Below are 15,296 nucleotides of genomic sequence, written 5' to 3'. Positions count from 1 at the left end.
TCGCTGGCACCGGAAGGGGCGGGGGCGGCGGGGGCCGTGCCGCTGGGTCCGCTCCGGGCCGCTCCGCCGCGCCGCGCCCCGCCGGGCCCGGGCACAGCCCCAGCCCCGCACCCGGCTCCATGGCGCTGGAGCAGGCGCAGGCCGACGGCCCCGCCGCCGCCCCGGCCCCGCCGCGCCTCTGCGAGCCCGGCCCCGCCGCGCCGCCAGCCAGGTAGGTAGGCCCGGCGGGCCGAGGCCTGCACCGGGACCGGGGGCCGGCGGAGAGAGTGACCGGCCTGTTTGTTTCGCGCAGCGGGAGCGCGCTCGCCGCCCCCGAGAGCCCCAGCGAGGCGGCGCCCGGCGGAGAGGCGGAACCCGCGGCCGCCCCCGACCAGGCCCCGGCGGCGGCCGCCGGAGGCGAGGGGGAGCCCGGGCCCGGCGGCGTGGAGGCCGCGGGGCGGAGCGGCGGGGCGGCCGAGGAGCCCGACCCGGAGGCGGCCCCCGCCAGGCCCTCGCAGAACATCGCCGTGCAGGTGGGTGTCGGCCCCGAGCTTCCCCCGGCGCTGCGGGCCCCGCTCCGGTGGGGAGCGAGGAGGCTGCGGGGCCCCCGGGGGCGCGGGGGTTTTGCGGTGCCAGGGTTCCTAAAAAAAAGCGGTTCTGAGCCCAGCCGCGTTCCGGGAGGGCGGTGTGGGGCGCGGCGGCCCCCGAGGGGTGAACGGGTTGGGGCTGGGTGGTAAAGCGCGTCCGTGCCCGCCGCCGTGAGCGTGGGCTTGCGCTTTGGCCCACCCCTGGGTAAAAGGGTGATGCGAGGGCCGGGCGAAAGCGGCCGGCCCGAACTGGGGCAGGTCAGGCCGCCACCGTCTCTCCGGAGCTGCTGGTGACGAGGGGCTGGCCGGTCTCAGTGAAGCTGCAGGGGTGGGGGTCTGACGGCAGTCGTCTCCCTCCGCAGACGGACTTCAAGACGGCCGACATGGATGTGAACACGAATCAGGATATCGAGAAGAACTTGGTGGGTATCGAAGCCCCGCGATCCGGTCCGGGCTCTGCCGCTCGCGTTCCCCGGGCAAAGGAGCTGGAGTGCCGCTCTTCCTGGGGGGGCGGGGGGGTTCTGATTTAGCCTCAGGCAGTGCCTCCCTTCGTCTTTCCTGGTCTAGAGAGCCTGAGCTTGGAAAGCAGAAGCCCTTAAACTGTGGTTCTTGGCCTTGGCACCCGCTGGGCTCTCGTACGCTGCTGAGCTTTCCTGCCCCGCCCGCGCTCCCCTTAGCCCCAGGGAAGGGGAAGGTTCTCCCTAAACGTCCGCTCTCTGCTGCAGGACAAAATGATGTCCGAGAGGGCTTTGCTGAAGGAGCGTTACCAGGAGGTGCTGGACAAACAGAGGCAAGTGGAGAATCAGCTGCAGGTACAGCTTAAGCAGCTCCAGCACCGCAGGGAGGAGGAGATGAGGAACCACCAGGTATTTGGCAAGGCCCCATTTCGGTTTAACCCGCCCCTCAGCCGTGCCGCTTACACGGCGCCGGGGGGCTGCCCTGGCCTGGCGCGGAGGGGCGTAGCGGGGAGCAAGGTGGGCCGGGTGGCAGTTTCCCCTTGTGCAGAACGCGGTTTCACGGCACGTAGGGCTGGCCCCTGCCCAAATCGGGGTGCTAAAGAGACGGGAGGACCTGCGGCTTAGCCTGCCGGTCTGTCTTCTGCGTTTCCTCACGATAAGCTTTACGTGTCGCGTCTGCGTCTGTGAAAAAGAAAGGTTTGGTGACGCGGGTAATCTCGTCCTCTCGCTGCAGTTAATCTGAAATAATAACGGATTTAAAAACAAAACCGTCAGTGGGGAATTTTGCTCTTTAATTGGGTGATGTGTGTTTTACCCTAGGAGATCCTGAAAGCCATTCAGGATGTTACGATCAAGCGAGAGGAGACGAAGAAGAAGATGGAGAAAGAGAAGAAAGAATTCCTGCAGAAGGAGCAGGATCTGAAAGCAGAAATTGAGAAACTCTGTGAGAAAGGCAGAAGGTAGCAGTATGGAAAAGGACGTGTTTATTTTGGGGCAGGAAAGGCGTAGCTTAGCCCTGCCGCGTGCCTGATGAAGGTAAAGGTTTAAACGTTTTGGAAGCAGCCAGTCTTTTGGCAAGCGGTTCGGGACAGACCTGCGCAGCTTTGAACGGATCTGCTGCAGGCAGAGCAGCTTTTGTGTCCGGAGGACGTCAGCGTGGATTTCTGGGCGGCGGGCTGTCGCTCTGCCCGTTAGGTGCACGCGTGGACGGCGCTCGGCAGCGATAACGCGCAGCTCAGCTCCGCGTGCCAGATGCCGGTGGTTCGCAAAGGTCTGAGGGCTCCTTGGGGCGGGGAATTGCGCTTTAACGGAGCTGGTCTCCCGTGTCGCAGAGGTCTGGGGTTTCTGTTCCGAGGGCTCGGTGGTGGTTTGGGTGAAGCTCCCGTAGCGGTGGTTCCAGGTACGCGGCCCGTCTCCCCCGGTGAACCGCCGCGAAGCGCGCGCGGCTGGAGCGGCACGGCTCCCTGCGCTGGATTCTGGTTCTGCGCCACGGTCTGTGTGCAGTGTCATGACACAGCAACGTTTTTCCTTCGGAGAACGTTAGTGGCCGCTCCCAGGCGTTTATGGGATGGCGCAGTCTTCAGAGCGTGCTGTTACGCCGGGCGCAGGCTGTGCCCACGCGCTGCGTGGACTGGGGGCCCGCGGCGTCGGTGGCTGGGCGCTGACGCCTTCGTGGTAGGTGACGCCGTCTGTCCCTTTGCTCTTGTGCAGGTTGCTGAAAGAGCAGGAGGAGAAGGAAAACAAGATTGCGTCTCTGATTGCGGAGCAGTCCGATGAAAAGTAAGGCTCTTGGCTGTTCCCGCGTTAATGCCGTTGGCTTTTCCTTCCGGTCGTTCTGCCGTGGAGAGAACCTGACGCGCCTGGTGGGGTGAACTACGACAGCGGTCCCACGGCGCTGTCCGGTTACGCGCTCCAAAGGCTTTATCTCCTCTTCCAGCAGGCTGGTGCCCCGGTCTGTGGATTAAATCCGCTTTGATCCTGGTCACAAGCAGGCTCCTTGTGACATAAAGATCCCGTGAGATTAGAGTGGACGCACAGGGGGTTGACCCTGCTTGTAGCTGCTGCCCCCGACAGAATTCCAGCCTCCCAGCGGGAGGGCAGACTGTTTCTCTGTCTGTCCCCCGCGGCTGCCAGCTGCTCCGAGCTCTGGCACGCTCAGCTATTTTAAAGCTGGGCAGAGAAGCTCCAGATCCAGGCACAAATCCTTACGTAACCAAGGTGGAAAGGGCCGGCTTTCAGCTTCTCCAGGATCAGCAAGGCGTAATTCTGTGTGCTGCCTCAGGGTGCTTCCTGGGTCAGACCCGCGCGCCCTTCCCCGGAGCGGGACTGAGGTTCGCCGGGCGGAATTCCCCTCTCCTCCTTTTGCCCAGCGGGTTTGCGCGTTGGTTGTTTCCCGCTCGTTCACGGGACGGTGGCGCGTGCAGCCCTGGGAGCTGTGGCTGGTGCCACTGGCGTCGTGGTCCGGAAGCTGTCGATCCTCCACGGCTCCAGCGCTGCCGGGACCGTTCGGTTTCGCGGGAGTCCGTCAGCTCTCCTGTTCCGCGCCGTTCCAGTGCCTGAGCCGGCTGGTTCTGTCTCTGTCTGCAGGCAGCTGTGGGAGATGGAGCTGGATAAGCTGAAGAACCAGCACAATGAGATCAACAGGAACATTCTTGACGAGACAGAACGGGCCTGGAAAGCAGAGGTCAGTAGCTGACTCCTCGCCGGCACAGCAGTTGTTGAAGAAAGTCTGTAAGACTGCAGGTTGTAACGAACGAGCGTGTGAAATTAGGAGCAGCTGAGAGTGAAGCAGAGTCCCCCTTTTTCCGGGACCAAAGAAGGGATTAACAAGTATCGGCGCAGTAAATGTAGTCGGGCCTGGTGCCCCGCTGCGCTCGGAACGGTGCTTAGCGAGGAGGCTACGCTGTCGGTCGGGCAGCAGGAAACAAGGGAGCGCAAAAACTGCTCCTCACGTGGGGCCCCTCTCTGCTAGATCCTGTCCCTGGAGAGCCGAAAGGAGCTGCTGGTGTTGAAACTGGAAGAAGCGGAAAAAGAAGCAGAGCTACACCTCACCTACCTCAAGTAAGTCCCCGTACTCTCAGAAATGGCAAATGATGGGCTTCAGGAAGGCCCCAGAGCGAGGGAATGCGGGCCTGCGCTTGTTCCCTGCTCCCGTCCCCCCGCTGACCCTGTGCCGGGCTCTGAGCAGTGCTGTGGGGCCCGGGGGGGAAGGCAGGAGGGCACGGGGGGTTGTTGCTTCCACTCGGCTGCCGGCGGGAGCGCAGTTGCCAGAGAGAAAGGTCAGTTGTGCTTGCAGGTCTGCGCCGCCCACGCTGGAGACCATGAGGCCAAAGCAGGAGTGGGAGATGAGGCTGAACAGGATACGAATGACCAAGGAGAGCGTCCGAGTAAGTTCCTGCCGGACGGCTCCCAGCCGGACAGCGGGCAGCGTGCGTTGGCGCCGCTTTGCCTGCTTGTTTCACCCCCCTCTTTGGGAGGGGACCGAGACCCAGGGGGAAGGTGTGCGCCCGAAAGCACGGCGCAGTCGGTCTGCCTCTGCCAGCAGCTGCGGGGACCTTTGCCGCGCTCGCGCGTGCGGATGAGCCCCGGGGCTCCGGAAGCTGTGTGTGGGAATCGCAGAGGCAGTTATTCTGTTTCTCCCTCCGGGTCTCTTCATTCTCTCGACTCCTGGGGAAGCAAACCGCGTCCGCGTTGGGGCCTGCAGCCGCTCTGGGGCCGAGAACGCTCTGCGCAGGCGGGGAATCTGCCCGTTCTAGGCACGCAGTGCCCAGAACTTCCTCAGGCTTTGCTAAATGGCGCCTGTTTGCTTTCCTCTGTGCTAGGATCAGTTCAACGACCACATTCAGATGGTGAGAAACGGAACAAAGCTGAGCAGCCTCCCGCAGATCCCCACCCCGACGCTGCCACCGCCGCCCTCAGAGGTGAGTGTCTCTCCAGCCTGGGGACAGCCGGCCCGCCGGCCCGTAGCTGGCACCGGCTTTTCGGGAGTCCCGTGCTTGCCCCCCGTCCGGCTGGGCTGGCTGCCGTCCCCGGGGAGGAGGGAAAGGGTCTCGCGCCCGGGCTGTGAGGGGCGTAGCCGCCGGTGCCTGCGGTTCGGCCCGCCGCCTGTCCAGCCGAGGAGGAAGGCGCTCGGCTGTGATTTCAGGCGGGCTTATTCTAACCATCCCTTTCTTCTCCCCCTCTTTTTCTTTCTCAGACAGATTTCATGCTGACGGCATTCCAGCCTAACCCATCCCTTACTCCCAGGCTCCCGTTTCCCATCGGACCGGTTCCCGTTCCCATGGTCATGCCGAGCGCCGATCCCCGGACCCTCTCCTTTCCCCTCCTGAACCCTGCCATCTCCAGGCCCAACCAGCCTTCCCCGCCGCTGCCCGCTTCCCAGGGCAGAAACAGCCCTGTAGTGGCATCGCTCCTTGGCACGCACAGTCCTCACGTGGCTCCCGCTGCCTCCATCCCTCCTCCGCCGGGCCTGGGAGGAGTGAACGTCGCTCCGGAGTTCCACAGGCTGCAGCCGGCCGATAAGCTGGAGAAGCTGCTGGAGAAGCTGCTGACTCGGTTTCCACAGTGCAACAAGTGAGTGCCTCGCCTTGCCCTTCCCGGGGAGCGGAGGCTGGCGCGTGAGCCCGTGGACGTGAGCGGGAGTACGGGGAAGGGGGGCTCCTCTTGGCGCTCGCGGGGTCCGGAGGAGGTGAGAGGAGCAAAGGCTGGGTGCTGCCGTCAGGTTCGCCGTCGCTCTGGGAACGGGAAGCGTTCGCAGTGTTGTCTGAAGGACAGCAGCGATACCTGCGCGCAGTGAGAGCGCCCTCGGGCGACTCCCCCGGCCCCGGCGGCGCTGTGCGCGACAGCCGGGCGCTGTCTCTCGCCGCATCTGGCGTTTCCCGCTCCTTCCCCAGCATTCTGGGGACAGCAGCTCGCTCGGTGCGCAACTCGCCTCGTTCAGAGGGTAGATGGTGGGGAGCACGCGCTCCTTTGCTGCCATCCAGGCTTCCCCTGCGGTGGGGCGGCTGGAGCGGCGTCGCGGGGCCCTGGACGGAGGGTCCCCGTTTGGGGGGCGCGCTCGGCTCGCTGGCGGTGGCCGGCGGCTCTTAGCAGGCTGCTGCTGTCCACGCAGGGCCCAGCTCACCAACATCCTGCAGCAGATCAAGACTGCTCGGAGGACCATGGCCGGCCTGACCATGGAGGAGCTGAACCAGCTGGTGGCGGCCAAGCTGGCGGAGCAGCAGGAGCGCGCAGCGGCCGGGGCGCAGGTGGGGCCGCGAGCTCAGGCTGCGCGTCAGGCGTGTCCCCTGGGGGTCCCCTTTCCGGTGGAACGCTTGGGAGCGGTTTTCCCCGCGGTGACGTGGGGTGCCTGGGCTGTTCCCTCCTTCCGGGCCGTTCTGACGTGCCTCGTTTGCCTCGCTGCAGCCTCTCGGCCGAATCAGGGCCCCCATGTTCTCTGCGCCGCTGCCTCAGATCAGCACGCCCATGTTCTTGCCCCCCGCCCAGGTGGCTTACCCTGGAACGGCGTCGCACGTAAGGCTTTCTGGCTTTCCGGGAGCGCCTCGCCGTCCCCGGGGGAAAGCGGAGGCAGGGAGGGAGCCCTTAGAGGGGTGGCCGAAGGGAGGAGCCGGTGAAGCTGGGGCCCCTCTTCTCCCACAGCTGCTTGGGCTGGGAAGGGTTAGGGGCGTGCGTCCTTTGTGTTTCACGCTGGGGAGGAGGGGAACGGCCGCAAGAGAGGCGTCGGGGGCTCTGCCATCGCGTGATGGCAGCGCGTGGAGGGAGAAGTTGGGCTGCAGCTGGCGGGATGAGGGGCTGGAGCGTGGAACGCGCGATCCCAGCTGGGGTGCCTGACTTCTCCTGTTCCCTCACCGCCCGTCCCAGGCCCCGGCTGCCTGTAAGCTGTGTCTGATGTGCCAGAAGCTGGTGCAGCCCGGTGACCTTCACCCCATGGCCTGCTCGCACGTGCTGCACAAGGAGGTGAGCGTGCCCCCCCGCCGCGTGCTGCCCTCGGGTGCCCTGTGACCGTTCCGAGCGCCGATTCCCTTCCGGGCGCCCTGGGTGCCCGTAGCGAGTCCCTGTGCTAGGAGATCTTGCCAGGAGGGAGGGTATGATCAATAAACAGCAACTCTGCACCTAATCTCTCCCTTCCAGTGCATCAAATTCTGGGCACAGACCAACACGAACGACACTTGCCCCTTTTGCCCGAGTCTCAAGTGACGGCCGCCCGAAGGAAGCGGTCCCGCGGGAGGAGCTGCTGTGAATAGACAGGATGGCGTGGAAGATTTCTACAGTTCTATATTTATACGACCATGTATACACATGTACATTTTTATTATATAGGCGATGTGTGTATAGAAAGTCTGTATACATACCAGTTCATAAATAAAGTGTGTATATTATGCAGTGACTTGGTGCTGCTCCTCCTTTCTTGGTTCGCAGCCGCGCCGGGTTCCTTTCCGACGCAGCAGCTCCTTCTCTGGGGCCGGGCGCTCCCAGCAGCCGCCGCGCTTGCTGCAGCCCGTTCCCCCGGGCGGGACGCCTCGCTGCCCCGCGCCCCTGCGGCGCCCGCATGCTGCTGCGGGCGCTCGGCCGGCAGTTCCCCTCTCCGCAATGACCAGGTGGCGCACGAAGGGCGGTTTTTGTGGTCTGTTTTTAATGTCGTCATAATTTACCGTGTTAACATTCATTGTTCTTACACAGACAATAGGTTACAGAGCACTGGAGGCGGCGGCAGCGACGGTCCTGGGCCCTCCCGCGGGGCAGCGTTCTGCGCGCGCTGTTCCCTGCTGTAACTCTGGGCGCCGGGGAGGGAGCGCGCCGATTCGGCTGCGCCGCAGCTCGGGATAACCGGCCTGTCGCAGTTCCTGCTTTCCCCTCTCCTGCGCTTCCCCCTGCAGCACGGGCTGCCGCGCCAGCCCTTCCTCCATGGATCTCGGTGGGATTACGAGGTGCTCAGCACCGCTTAAAATCTTGCGCTGACTCTCTACGTTGGTTTTTTTTTTTTTTTTTTTTCCTCCTTGCAGCCTGTGGCACAAATCCAGCACTGCCAGAGGCCCCTGTGCCTCGGGGCCGGTCGGCGCAAGCGCTGCCTGGGCGCAGCGCACCTGAATTTGGCCGCCGTCCGCATCTTCCTACACGCGCGCGCACGCTTCCCAGCGCGTTTTAAGGCAGTGGTCCACAGCGGCGTCTCGGGGGTCCTGGGGGGCTCCTGGGCAGGCCCGAGGGCCCGGAGCTCCGCGCGCGCTCCGCAATTGCATAACGTTGCCCTCCTGCGCCGGAGCGGAATCGCTGGACGCCCGCCGTTTTGGAGCGCGGCAGGGGAACCGGATGCCGCTTGCAAGCGCGCGAGCGGTGGAGTGGGACAGTTCAGGAGCGCGTGTGACGGGCTGGCGTGGCGCTGCCTCTCCCACGCTGCGCGTGCCGCCTCCCGCCTCGCGTCCTGCCTCCCTCGCTGCTTTTTTTGAGGAAAGAACTGCAGGATTTAGCCAACGAGCTTTGATGCTTGGCGATTAGCGCAGCCCTGCAGCGCTCCAGCCCCATCCCCGCCTGCGCCGGGGGCTCCGCTCCCGCGCCCGCCAGCTCGGCCCCCGGCCCGCGGGCAGCCCCCTCTTTTGCTCACGGAGGGACGCTGCCTTTTAATTAGCGAAGCGCGGCGTTTCGAACAAAGCCCTTTCCTGTCCAAGCGGGAGGCGGAGAGGTAGGGGAGCACAGCGCGATCAGCGGCCCGCGAGCTCAAGGGCGCGCACCCGGGGAAGGGAGAGGGGGAGCGTTGTCCTTGCGCGCCGAGCATCCTCCCTTGGCTGGACCGACGCCACGAGGACACAAGTGCCGGCTGCGCTCGGTGTCCCTTCGCCTGTGAACCGCTGCTGTGCGTGCCCCAGCCCTCCTGCACCCCCACGGCCGCCGCTGCCTCCTCCGAAACCCCGGCAGACCACCTCCCAGCCGTACAGCGCTTCCGTCCCAGCACGCCGCTGCCCTGCGACCCCAGCCTTGGGCTGCTGAGCAGAGGGCTAAAAATATTATTTTAAAAAACCCAAACCAAAACGGGACCAAACCCCCTAAGGCTGGGTCTGGAGCAGCGGCTTTCAGCGCTAGAATTAAAAATACAGCTGTGTGTGTATTGTACAGGTGAGAAGCGACGGCTGCGTGTACGCCCGCGTGGCGTGGGGCCTGCTATATACACGCTCTGCCTGCACAGCTGCGCTACCAGTGACTCGCATTCTTAAAAAAAAAAAAAAAAAAGAAATAAATACAACCATGTGTTTAAAAAATAATAACCACTGCAACCCCACAGCCGCCGCCTGTCCCCCACGCTGCCGGGGTGCGTCACGCCGCCGGGGCCGGGACGCGAGGACTCGTGGAGCGAGCGGAGAGGACCCGTGCGCCCCGCCCCGAGGGACGCGCAGGCGGTGAGGCAGGGGCTGCGGGCGGGGGCCGGCCGAGCCCGGCGCTGGCTCCCCTATGGCTTTCGAACGGGCTGGTGGGCTGGGAGGGAGGCGAGGCGGCTTCCCGTCCCCAAAGGGGATGCGGCGAGCGAAAGCGGAGCGGGAGAGGCAGCCGGGAGGGCAGAGCGGGCGCTGGGAGGCCGGGGCTGGCGGCAGCAGGAGGGCGGTTTGGGAGGGCAGCGGAAATGCCACGGGAAACGCCAGAGCGAGCGGGGAACGGGGAGCAGGAGGGTGGGAGGGAACCCCCGCTCCTGTCCCGGCAGCCCCCGGCTGCCTGCCAGAAGCCTGGGGCTGGGGCCGGGAGGCTCTGGGATGCGAGCTGTGGGGTCCGGGGGGGCAGGCGCCCCGGGCAGGGAGCCGCACGGGCACAGCGTGGCCGCGGCACGCGTGTGCATGCATGGCTCCCTGCGCGAGGAGCCTGGTCGGGCCAGCTGAGAACGGCGGCTGCATGGGGATGGAGGGGGACGGGCAGGGGATGGCTCGGCAGCGTGACTCCGTCAGACCTGGCGGGGCTGGGCAGGAGAGCCTGGGACAGCCCGGCCCACCCTGGCGCCGAGCAGGGACGCTACCCCCAGCCCTGGGACGGGGTCGCTGCGCTCTCACCCCCTCCCCAGCTCTTTCTGCGGGTCCCAGACACAGCCCAGGCCTGGGGCTCCCGCGGGATGGGCAGCGAGCCCCCCAGGGCCTGGGCTGAGGGTCTGCGCTCCCCACGCTGCCTCCACGCTCCGGCCCCCGGCAAAAGGCCCTACCTCCCCCCGCCCCGCTGCCTCGCCCACGGCTCCCGGGCTGCCCCCGCGCTCCGCTGTCACTTCAGCAAGGATATGTCATCGGCAAAGTCGTCGTGGTCCCGCCGCAGGCAGCGGAAGCAGCGCCACTGGAACACCATGAGGCAGAGGGGCAGCATGAAGAGCGCGCAGATGGCCGCCATGACGTAGGCGATGGTCATCAGGGTGGACTCGTCCGTCTGCGGGATGTTGTAGCCGCAGTCCTCCATGTTGGAGTGCAGGTAGGGCCCCTCCACCGCGGCCGTCCGAAACTCGTCGTGCACTGCGGGAGGGAGAAGGCAGGGCTCTGGCCACCGCGCCGCCACCGCGCGCCCACGTCCCCCTCCACCTCTCCCTCCCTCCCGCCGGGCCCAGCCCTCACCGTGGCAGGCGCTGACAGCGAAGCCGATGCGCTTGCGGGCACGGTCGAAGACCACGTAGAAGCCCTCCATGATAACGGCGCCCATGACGGTGCCCGTGGAGGACTGGGAGATGGCAAACTTGTAGCAGTCGTCCTGAGAGGTGGCCACGTCCTCCACCGGGCGCAGGTATTGCTGCAGGAGGAGAGGAGCCCTCAGCAGCCGGGACGAGGGCAGAGCTCCCGGGGCTCCCGCCCACGCCGCCGTCTCCAGCCCGCTCTCCAGCTCGGCAGCGGGCAGGGGCCGGCCCGGCCAGCGCTCACCTGGGGCAGGATGGTGATTCGGAAGGACTGGTTGGTGGCCTCGCCCATCAGGTAGAGGGACAGGACCGGGAAGATGTGCCAGGGCGTGGTGCCGACCTGCCAGCAAACCAGCTGCTCCCCCAGCCAGAAGCCGTCCGGGAACTTCTCCGTCTGCCAGAGGAAAAGGGGCGGTGAGCGGGGCCACGGCGCGCCAGCGGCAGAGACGCTCGGGCTGGCCGCGCCGCCCGCAGCCCCGCGCCGGCCCTGGGGCCGTGCCCGCAGCGGGAGGGACGGGTTCTGCTGACCGAAGAAGCCGTTTTGATGGACTTCACCGCAGCCTCGAACACCTTCTTGGGCAGCCGGAGGTTGGTGGTCCCGCTGTCCACGATGCTCTTGTCGTAGTTGTACTGGGGGCAGAGGAAGAGGAGTGACCCGGGCGCGAGAGCCCAGCCCCGCTCCCCTCCCGAAGGCAGGCGCCCTCCCGCTGCCCCCTCACCTCCTTGCAGTCCATGTTGAGGTCCTGCCCGTTGACCTCCAGCTTGACGATGATGACCTCGTAGTACCACTCCTTGCGGATGGGCGTGTACCAGATGTCGCCCACGTACAGCGAGCGGTCGATGCCGCCGATGATCTGCGGCGGGGACAGAACGGCGCTGCCAGCCCCGGCCGGGCGCGTCCCGCCCCGCCGGCCTCCCCGCCGCCCGCCCGCCACTCACCATGCTGCCGCCCACCGACGCCAGGGCCTCCGTCTCGTTGGGCGAGAAGCCTGCCCCGCAAAGCTGGAGGGAGAAGATGTTGGGCACCCGGGTCTGCTTCACCAGCGAGTCAAAGAAGGGCTCCAGGCTGTCGTCAGGCTGGCGGGGGAGGAGAGCGGGGGCAGGACAGGGACGCGTCAGCGCTGGCCCTTCTCCAGGGGCTCCCTGCGCCGGGATGCCTGTGCTCCCCAGGCTCTGCATGCTCAGGGTGAGCGGCATAGCTGCAGGCTGGGCCCCGGGGCACCGAGCAGAGCCGAGGACAGAGGCCGTCGCAGGCTGGAACAGGGTGCCCTCGTCCGCTGGCAGGGCTGGGGGCCGGGCGGCCGCCAGCCAGGACTCACCCGGGCGATCTCGGCGTACGCCAGCCCCAGGATCCCCTCCCAGTTGGAGCCGTTGATGAAGAACTTGTCGGACTCGGTAATGGCAGCGATGTTGGCTCTGACGGTGACGTTGGGGCCGTGGGGGATGGTGACGAGGTCGGTGCCCAGCTCCCCTTCCCACTTGCCCTGGGTGTAGGGCACGTACACCCCCTTCCGCAGGTCGCGGTAGGTGCTGGACCTGCAACGGCGTCCCAGAGCCGGAGTCAGCGGAGCGTGGAGGAGCAGCGGGTGCCCGCACGCTGGGTGACGGTGGGAGCGCGCGCGTGCGGAGCCGAGCGTTGGGAAGCGTAGGGGCGTGCCTGGCCTGGGAGGGCAGACAGGCCGCCGAGGAGCCGCTCCTTCTCCGGGCACAGCAGGGGCCGTGCGTACTCGTGCCAGACCCCCAGCAAGAAGGGACGGCGTGGGGGACACCGGGGCCGCGTCCCGGGCACACAGAGCGGTGGCCGCGCTCGCTGCGTCCCCCCAGCGTACTCACAGCTGCCGCTGGTAGTATCTCCGGAGGAAGGGGTGAGGCGCGGCTCCCACGGCGAAGTTACTGCTCCCCGTGTCCACCAGGATATTCAGCTGGAGGAGGAGGAGAGGCGGGGAGGTGGGACCCTGCTCCCTCTGGCACCGCGCACCGTGCGCTTCCCGGGGAGCCACGGCCCAGGGTCCCTGCCTGGGCAGCGGCGAGACAGGCTGCCCGGGCTCCCCTGCCAGGAAACCCAGTCGGACAAATTCTTCAGCAACCTAGTTTCCTGGCAGAGCTGGATGGAAGGCCTGACGCTCCGCAAGCCGCCGCGGATTGCCGGCTCCGCTAATCGGCCACCCATATGCTGCGCTCCGCTCCCGGCTCGCTCCTGCCCGCGCCCTGGATTACCGGCTCACGGGCAGGGCTTGGCAAACGTCCCGCCGGCGGGGCCGGCAGCGGGCTAGCGGAACCCTGCCTGCGGCCCGTTCTGCCCCGCGAGGAGGGGAAGCGGCGCAGCCCGACCTCCCCCTGGCAACCCGGCACCTGCAGCCTCCGCCGCCGCGCCCGGGCTGGTCCCGGGGCGGCTCTGCTGATGGGCCAGCGGGGACCATCTGCTCCACGCGGCTCGTTTCTGCGGAGCCCCAGCCTTCCCAGAGGAGACGGGCTTCCCTGGAGAGAGACCTGCCGAGCCGGCGCTGCGGGGATGCGCGGGGCGCCCGCGCCGCACCCAGAAGGACGCACGGACCCCCCAGACAGATTCCCTCCCCGATTTCCTGCACACGCACAGCCATCCTCTTTGGCGTGAATCTTTTAATTCCGTTACAAGGCCTGGAGGGGTTCTGCTCCGGCAGGCGGGCACATGCGCCACGTTCGCCTTTGGAAGGGGCCCAAGGCCGGGAGACGCTGCCCGAAAGGGCGACTGCCTCGGAAACGCGGTAGCGCCTGGGAACAGGTGGCTTGCGCAGAAATTATCTGGCAGCCACGACACGTGGCGGATCCCGGGCAAGAGATGATGAAATCGCTTTTAAAACTAGATTTCAGAAATAATCTCCTCCCTTTTCCCTAAACACCCCCTGCCAGAGCAGAGCACGAATCCTGGGCGCGCAGGGACGGCCCCAAGACACCCGATCGCTGCGACAGGGGTGTCGCTCCCCCGGGGCACGCTTCGCGTCTCGCCCGCGTCGCTCTCTCCCGCCATCTGCGCAGAGCCGTGCGGCGCAGCCGGGACGGAGCCAGCCCGCGGGGAAAAAGCCAGCCTGTATGTCAGAGTCCGCGTGGGCGCCGGGCGTTTCGGCAGCCATACCCCTGCGGCGGGCGGCAGGCGTGCGGGAGCCCCGGACCCTCGAGCCGAGGGCAGCGGGTACGAGCGGCCGGCGCAGAGCGGAGGGGCAAGGAAGGCGCCGGGCGCGGCTCGGCCGCGTGCTGCCCTCGCGCCTGCACGTGCCCGCCGCGGGCCAGGCGTGCGGCCGCGCAGCGCCGCAGCCCTGGCCTTTCGACGCCGGCGTGCTGCGCCAGCTCGGGCCTGGCAGCATCCTTCGGTGCGCGAGGGACGTGCCCGCACGCCTCGTGTCAGCCGGCTGAGGCGGGAGCCGCCTTCGCACCCGCGGAGCCAGGGCCGGTCCCGGGCGGCCCCGGGGCCGCGGCGCGGGGGGGTGCTGCGGGCCCCGGCGCCCCTTACCTTCTGCGGGGGGCTGCCCACCGTCATTTCCACGTAGTAGCCCTGCCCGGACTTGCCCCGCAGGTTGTCGATCATCTCCACGAAGCTGCCGCCCCGCTCGGCCTCCTCCGGCGCCCGGCGGCTCCGGGGACCCGGCGGCAGGGCCGCGCCGCCCCGTAGCGGCAGCCGGATGCGCGGCGGGGCCGGGCCGGCGCTCAGGGCGGCCGCCCCCAGCCAGAGCAGCAGCCAGGGCCAGGCGGCAGCCATGGCCGCGGCCCCGCGAAGCCCTCCTCCGTCCGCGGGCGGGGGACGGCGCCTAACGGGCCCGCAGCGCCCCGCGCCTCGGCCGGGCGGCCGCGGCGGGGCCGAGCGGGGCGGCGGGCACGGCGGCGCGGCGCTCCCCGCCCCGGAAAGCCCGCCCGCCTCGGCCCGCCCGCCGGCGGAAGCGCTGGGGGCCGCGGCCCGCCCCGCCGCGGGGTGCCCCCCGTCCCCGGCCCGGCCCGGCCCGGCGCGGGGGGGGCGGGGGGCGCTGCGGGGCCGGGGTACCGGGCCGGGCCGGGCCGCGGGCCCGTCCGACGCGTCGCCATGGCAACGCGCGGCCGGCCCCGCCCCGCCCGGACTACAGCCCCCGGCAGGCGCCGCCGCGGGCGTGACGTCACTCCGGCCGCCAATCCGCCGCCGGGCGGGGCCTCCCGGCCGCCCAATGGCATTCAGGCGGGGGGGCGGGCCGTTGCTACGGCAACCGGGACGCGGAACCGGAGCTCGGCCGTGGCCGCGGGCAGCTTGCGCGCGTCCGCGGCGGGGAGCGAGCGAACGGAGAGACGGCGGTGTCGCCCCCCCCCGTGGGCACGGGTTTCCCGGTGAGCGGGGCGAGGGCAGGGGCGGGGTGGGGGGGGCGGCGGCCCCGTCGTCTCCCTCAGCTGGGTGCCGGCGCGAGCCCCCGCGGCGGGGCTTGTGTCGTCACAATAGCGGAACGGAGAGGTTCCACGCGCCCCGGTAACCGGGGCTCGCTCCTCCTCTCCGCAGAACGCGCTCCTCGTGTGGTTCCGGTCGCACGCGTGAGCCCGCTCCGGCGCGCGCCCCGGCGGGGAGCAGCGGCGTTTGGAGGAGAAGCGGCGGAGACTGACCCCCCTCCCGTCCCATCCCCACCCCCCCACACCCCATCCCCACCCCCCATCCCC

At 67.9% G+C, this 15,296-nt stretch overlaps 2 protein-coding genes across 3 annotated transcripts; one reads left to right on the top strand and one right to left on the bottom strand.

Annotated features, from left to right (window-relative positions):
• The first annotated feature begins 45 nt into the window (after positions 1-45).
• RNF214 (ring finger protein 214) lies at positions 46-7,409 on the top strand. Of its 2 annotated transcripts, none has more exons than XM_086766076.1 (15): positions 46-211; positions 293-512; positions 929-988; positions 1,292-1,432; positions 1,844-1,983; positions 2,735-2,803; positions 3,611-3,707; positions 3,996-4,084; positions 4,320-4,410; positions 4,846-4,944; positions 5,220-5,596; positions 6,135-6,270; positions 6,428-6,535; positions 6,884-6,979; positions 7,154-7,409. In XM_086766076.1, the coding sequence occupies exons 1-15, from the start codon at positions 120-122 to the stop codon at positions 7,217-7,219; spliced, it is 1,881 nt and encodes a 626-aa protein (XP_086622202.1). In that variant the 5' UTR covers positions 46-119; the 3' UTR covers positions 7,220-7,409. The 2 variants fall into 2 exon arrangements, with proteins under 2 accessions (XP_086622202.1, XP_086622201.1); XM_086766075.1 differs by having other exon boundaries at positions 4,308-4,410.
• A 2,828-nt stretch (positions 7,410-10,237) lies between these two features.
• Positions 10,238-14,500, bottom strand: BACE1 (beta-secretase 1). Its single transcript, XM_086766077.1, has 9 exons — positions 14,137-14,500; positions 12,483-12,571; positions 11,969-12,185; positions 11,589-11,726; positions 11,369-11,503; positions 11,178-11,279; positions 10,894-11,043; positions 10,594-10,765; positions 10,238-10,494 (listed from the first exon to the last, which is right to left on the bottom strand). Exons 1-9 carry the CDS (start codon positions 14,380-14,382, stop codon positions 10,253-10,255), a joined length of 1,491 nt encoding a protein of 496 aa, XP_086622203.1. The 5' UTR covers positions 14,383-14,500; the 3' UTR covers positions 10,238-10,252.
• Positions 14,501-15,296: the final 796 nt, after the last annotated feature.

Source organism: Chlamydotis macqueenii, chromosome 24 (genome assembly GCF_036417535.1).
Source record: "Chlamydotis macqueenii isolate bChlMac1 chromosome 24, bChlMac1.mat, whole genome shotgun sequence".
NCBI classification, from domain to species: domain Eukaryota; kingdom Metazoa; phylum Chordata; class Aves; order Otidiformes; family Otididae; genus Chlamydotis; species Chlamydotis macqueenii.
Note: the sequence above shows the minus strand (reverse complement) of the source record. Positions and strands in the feature narration are given on the sequence as shown.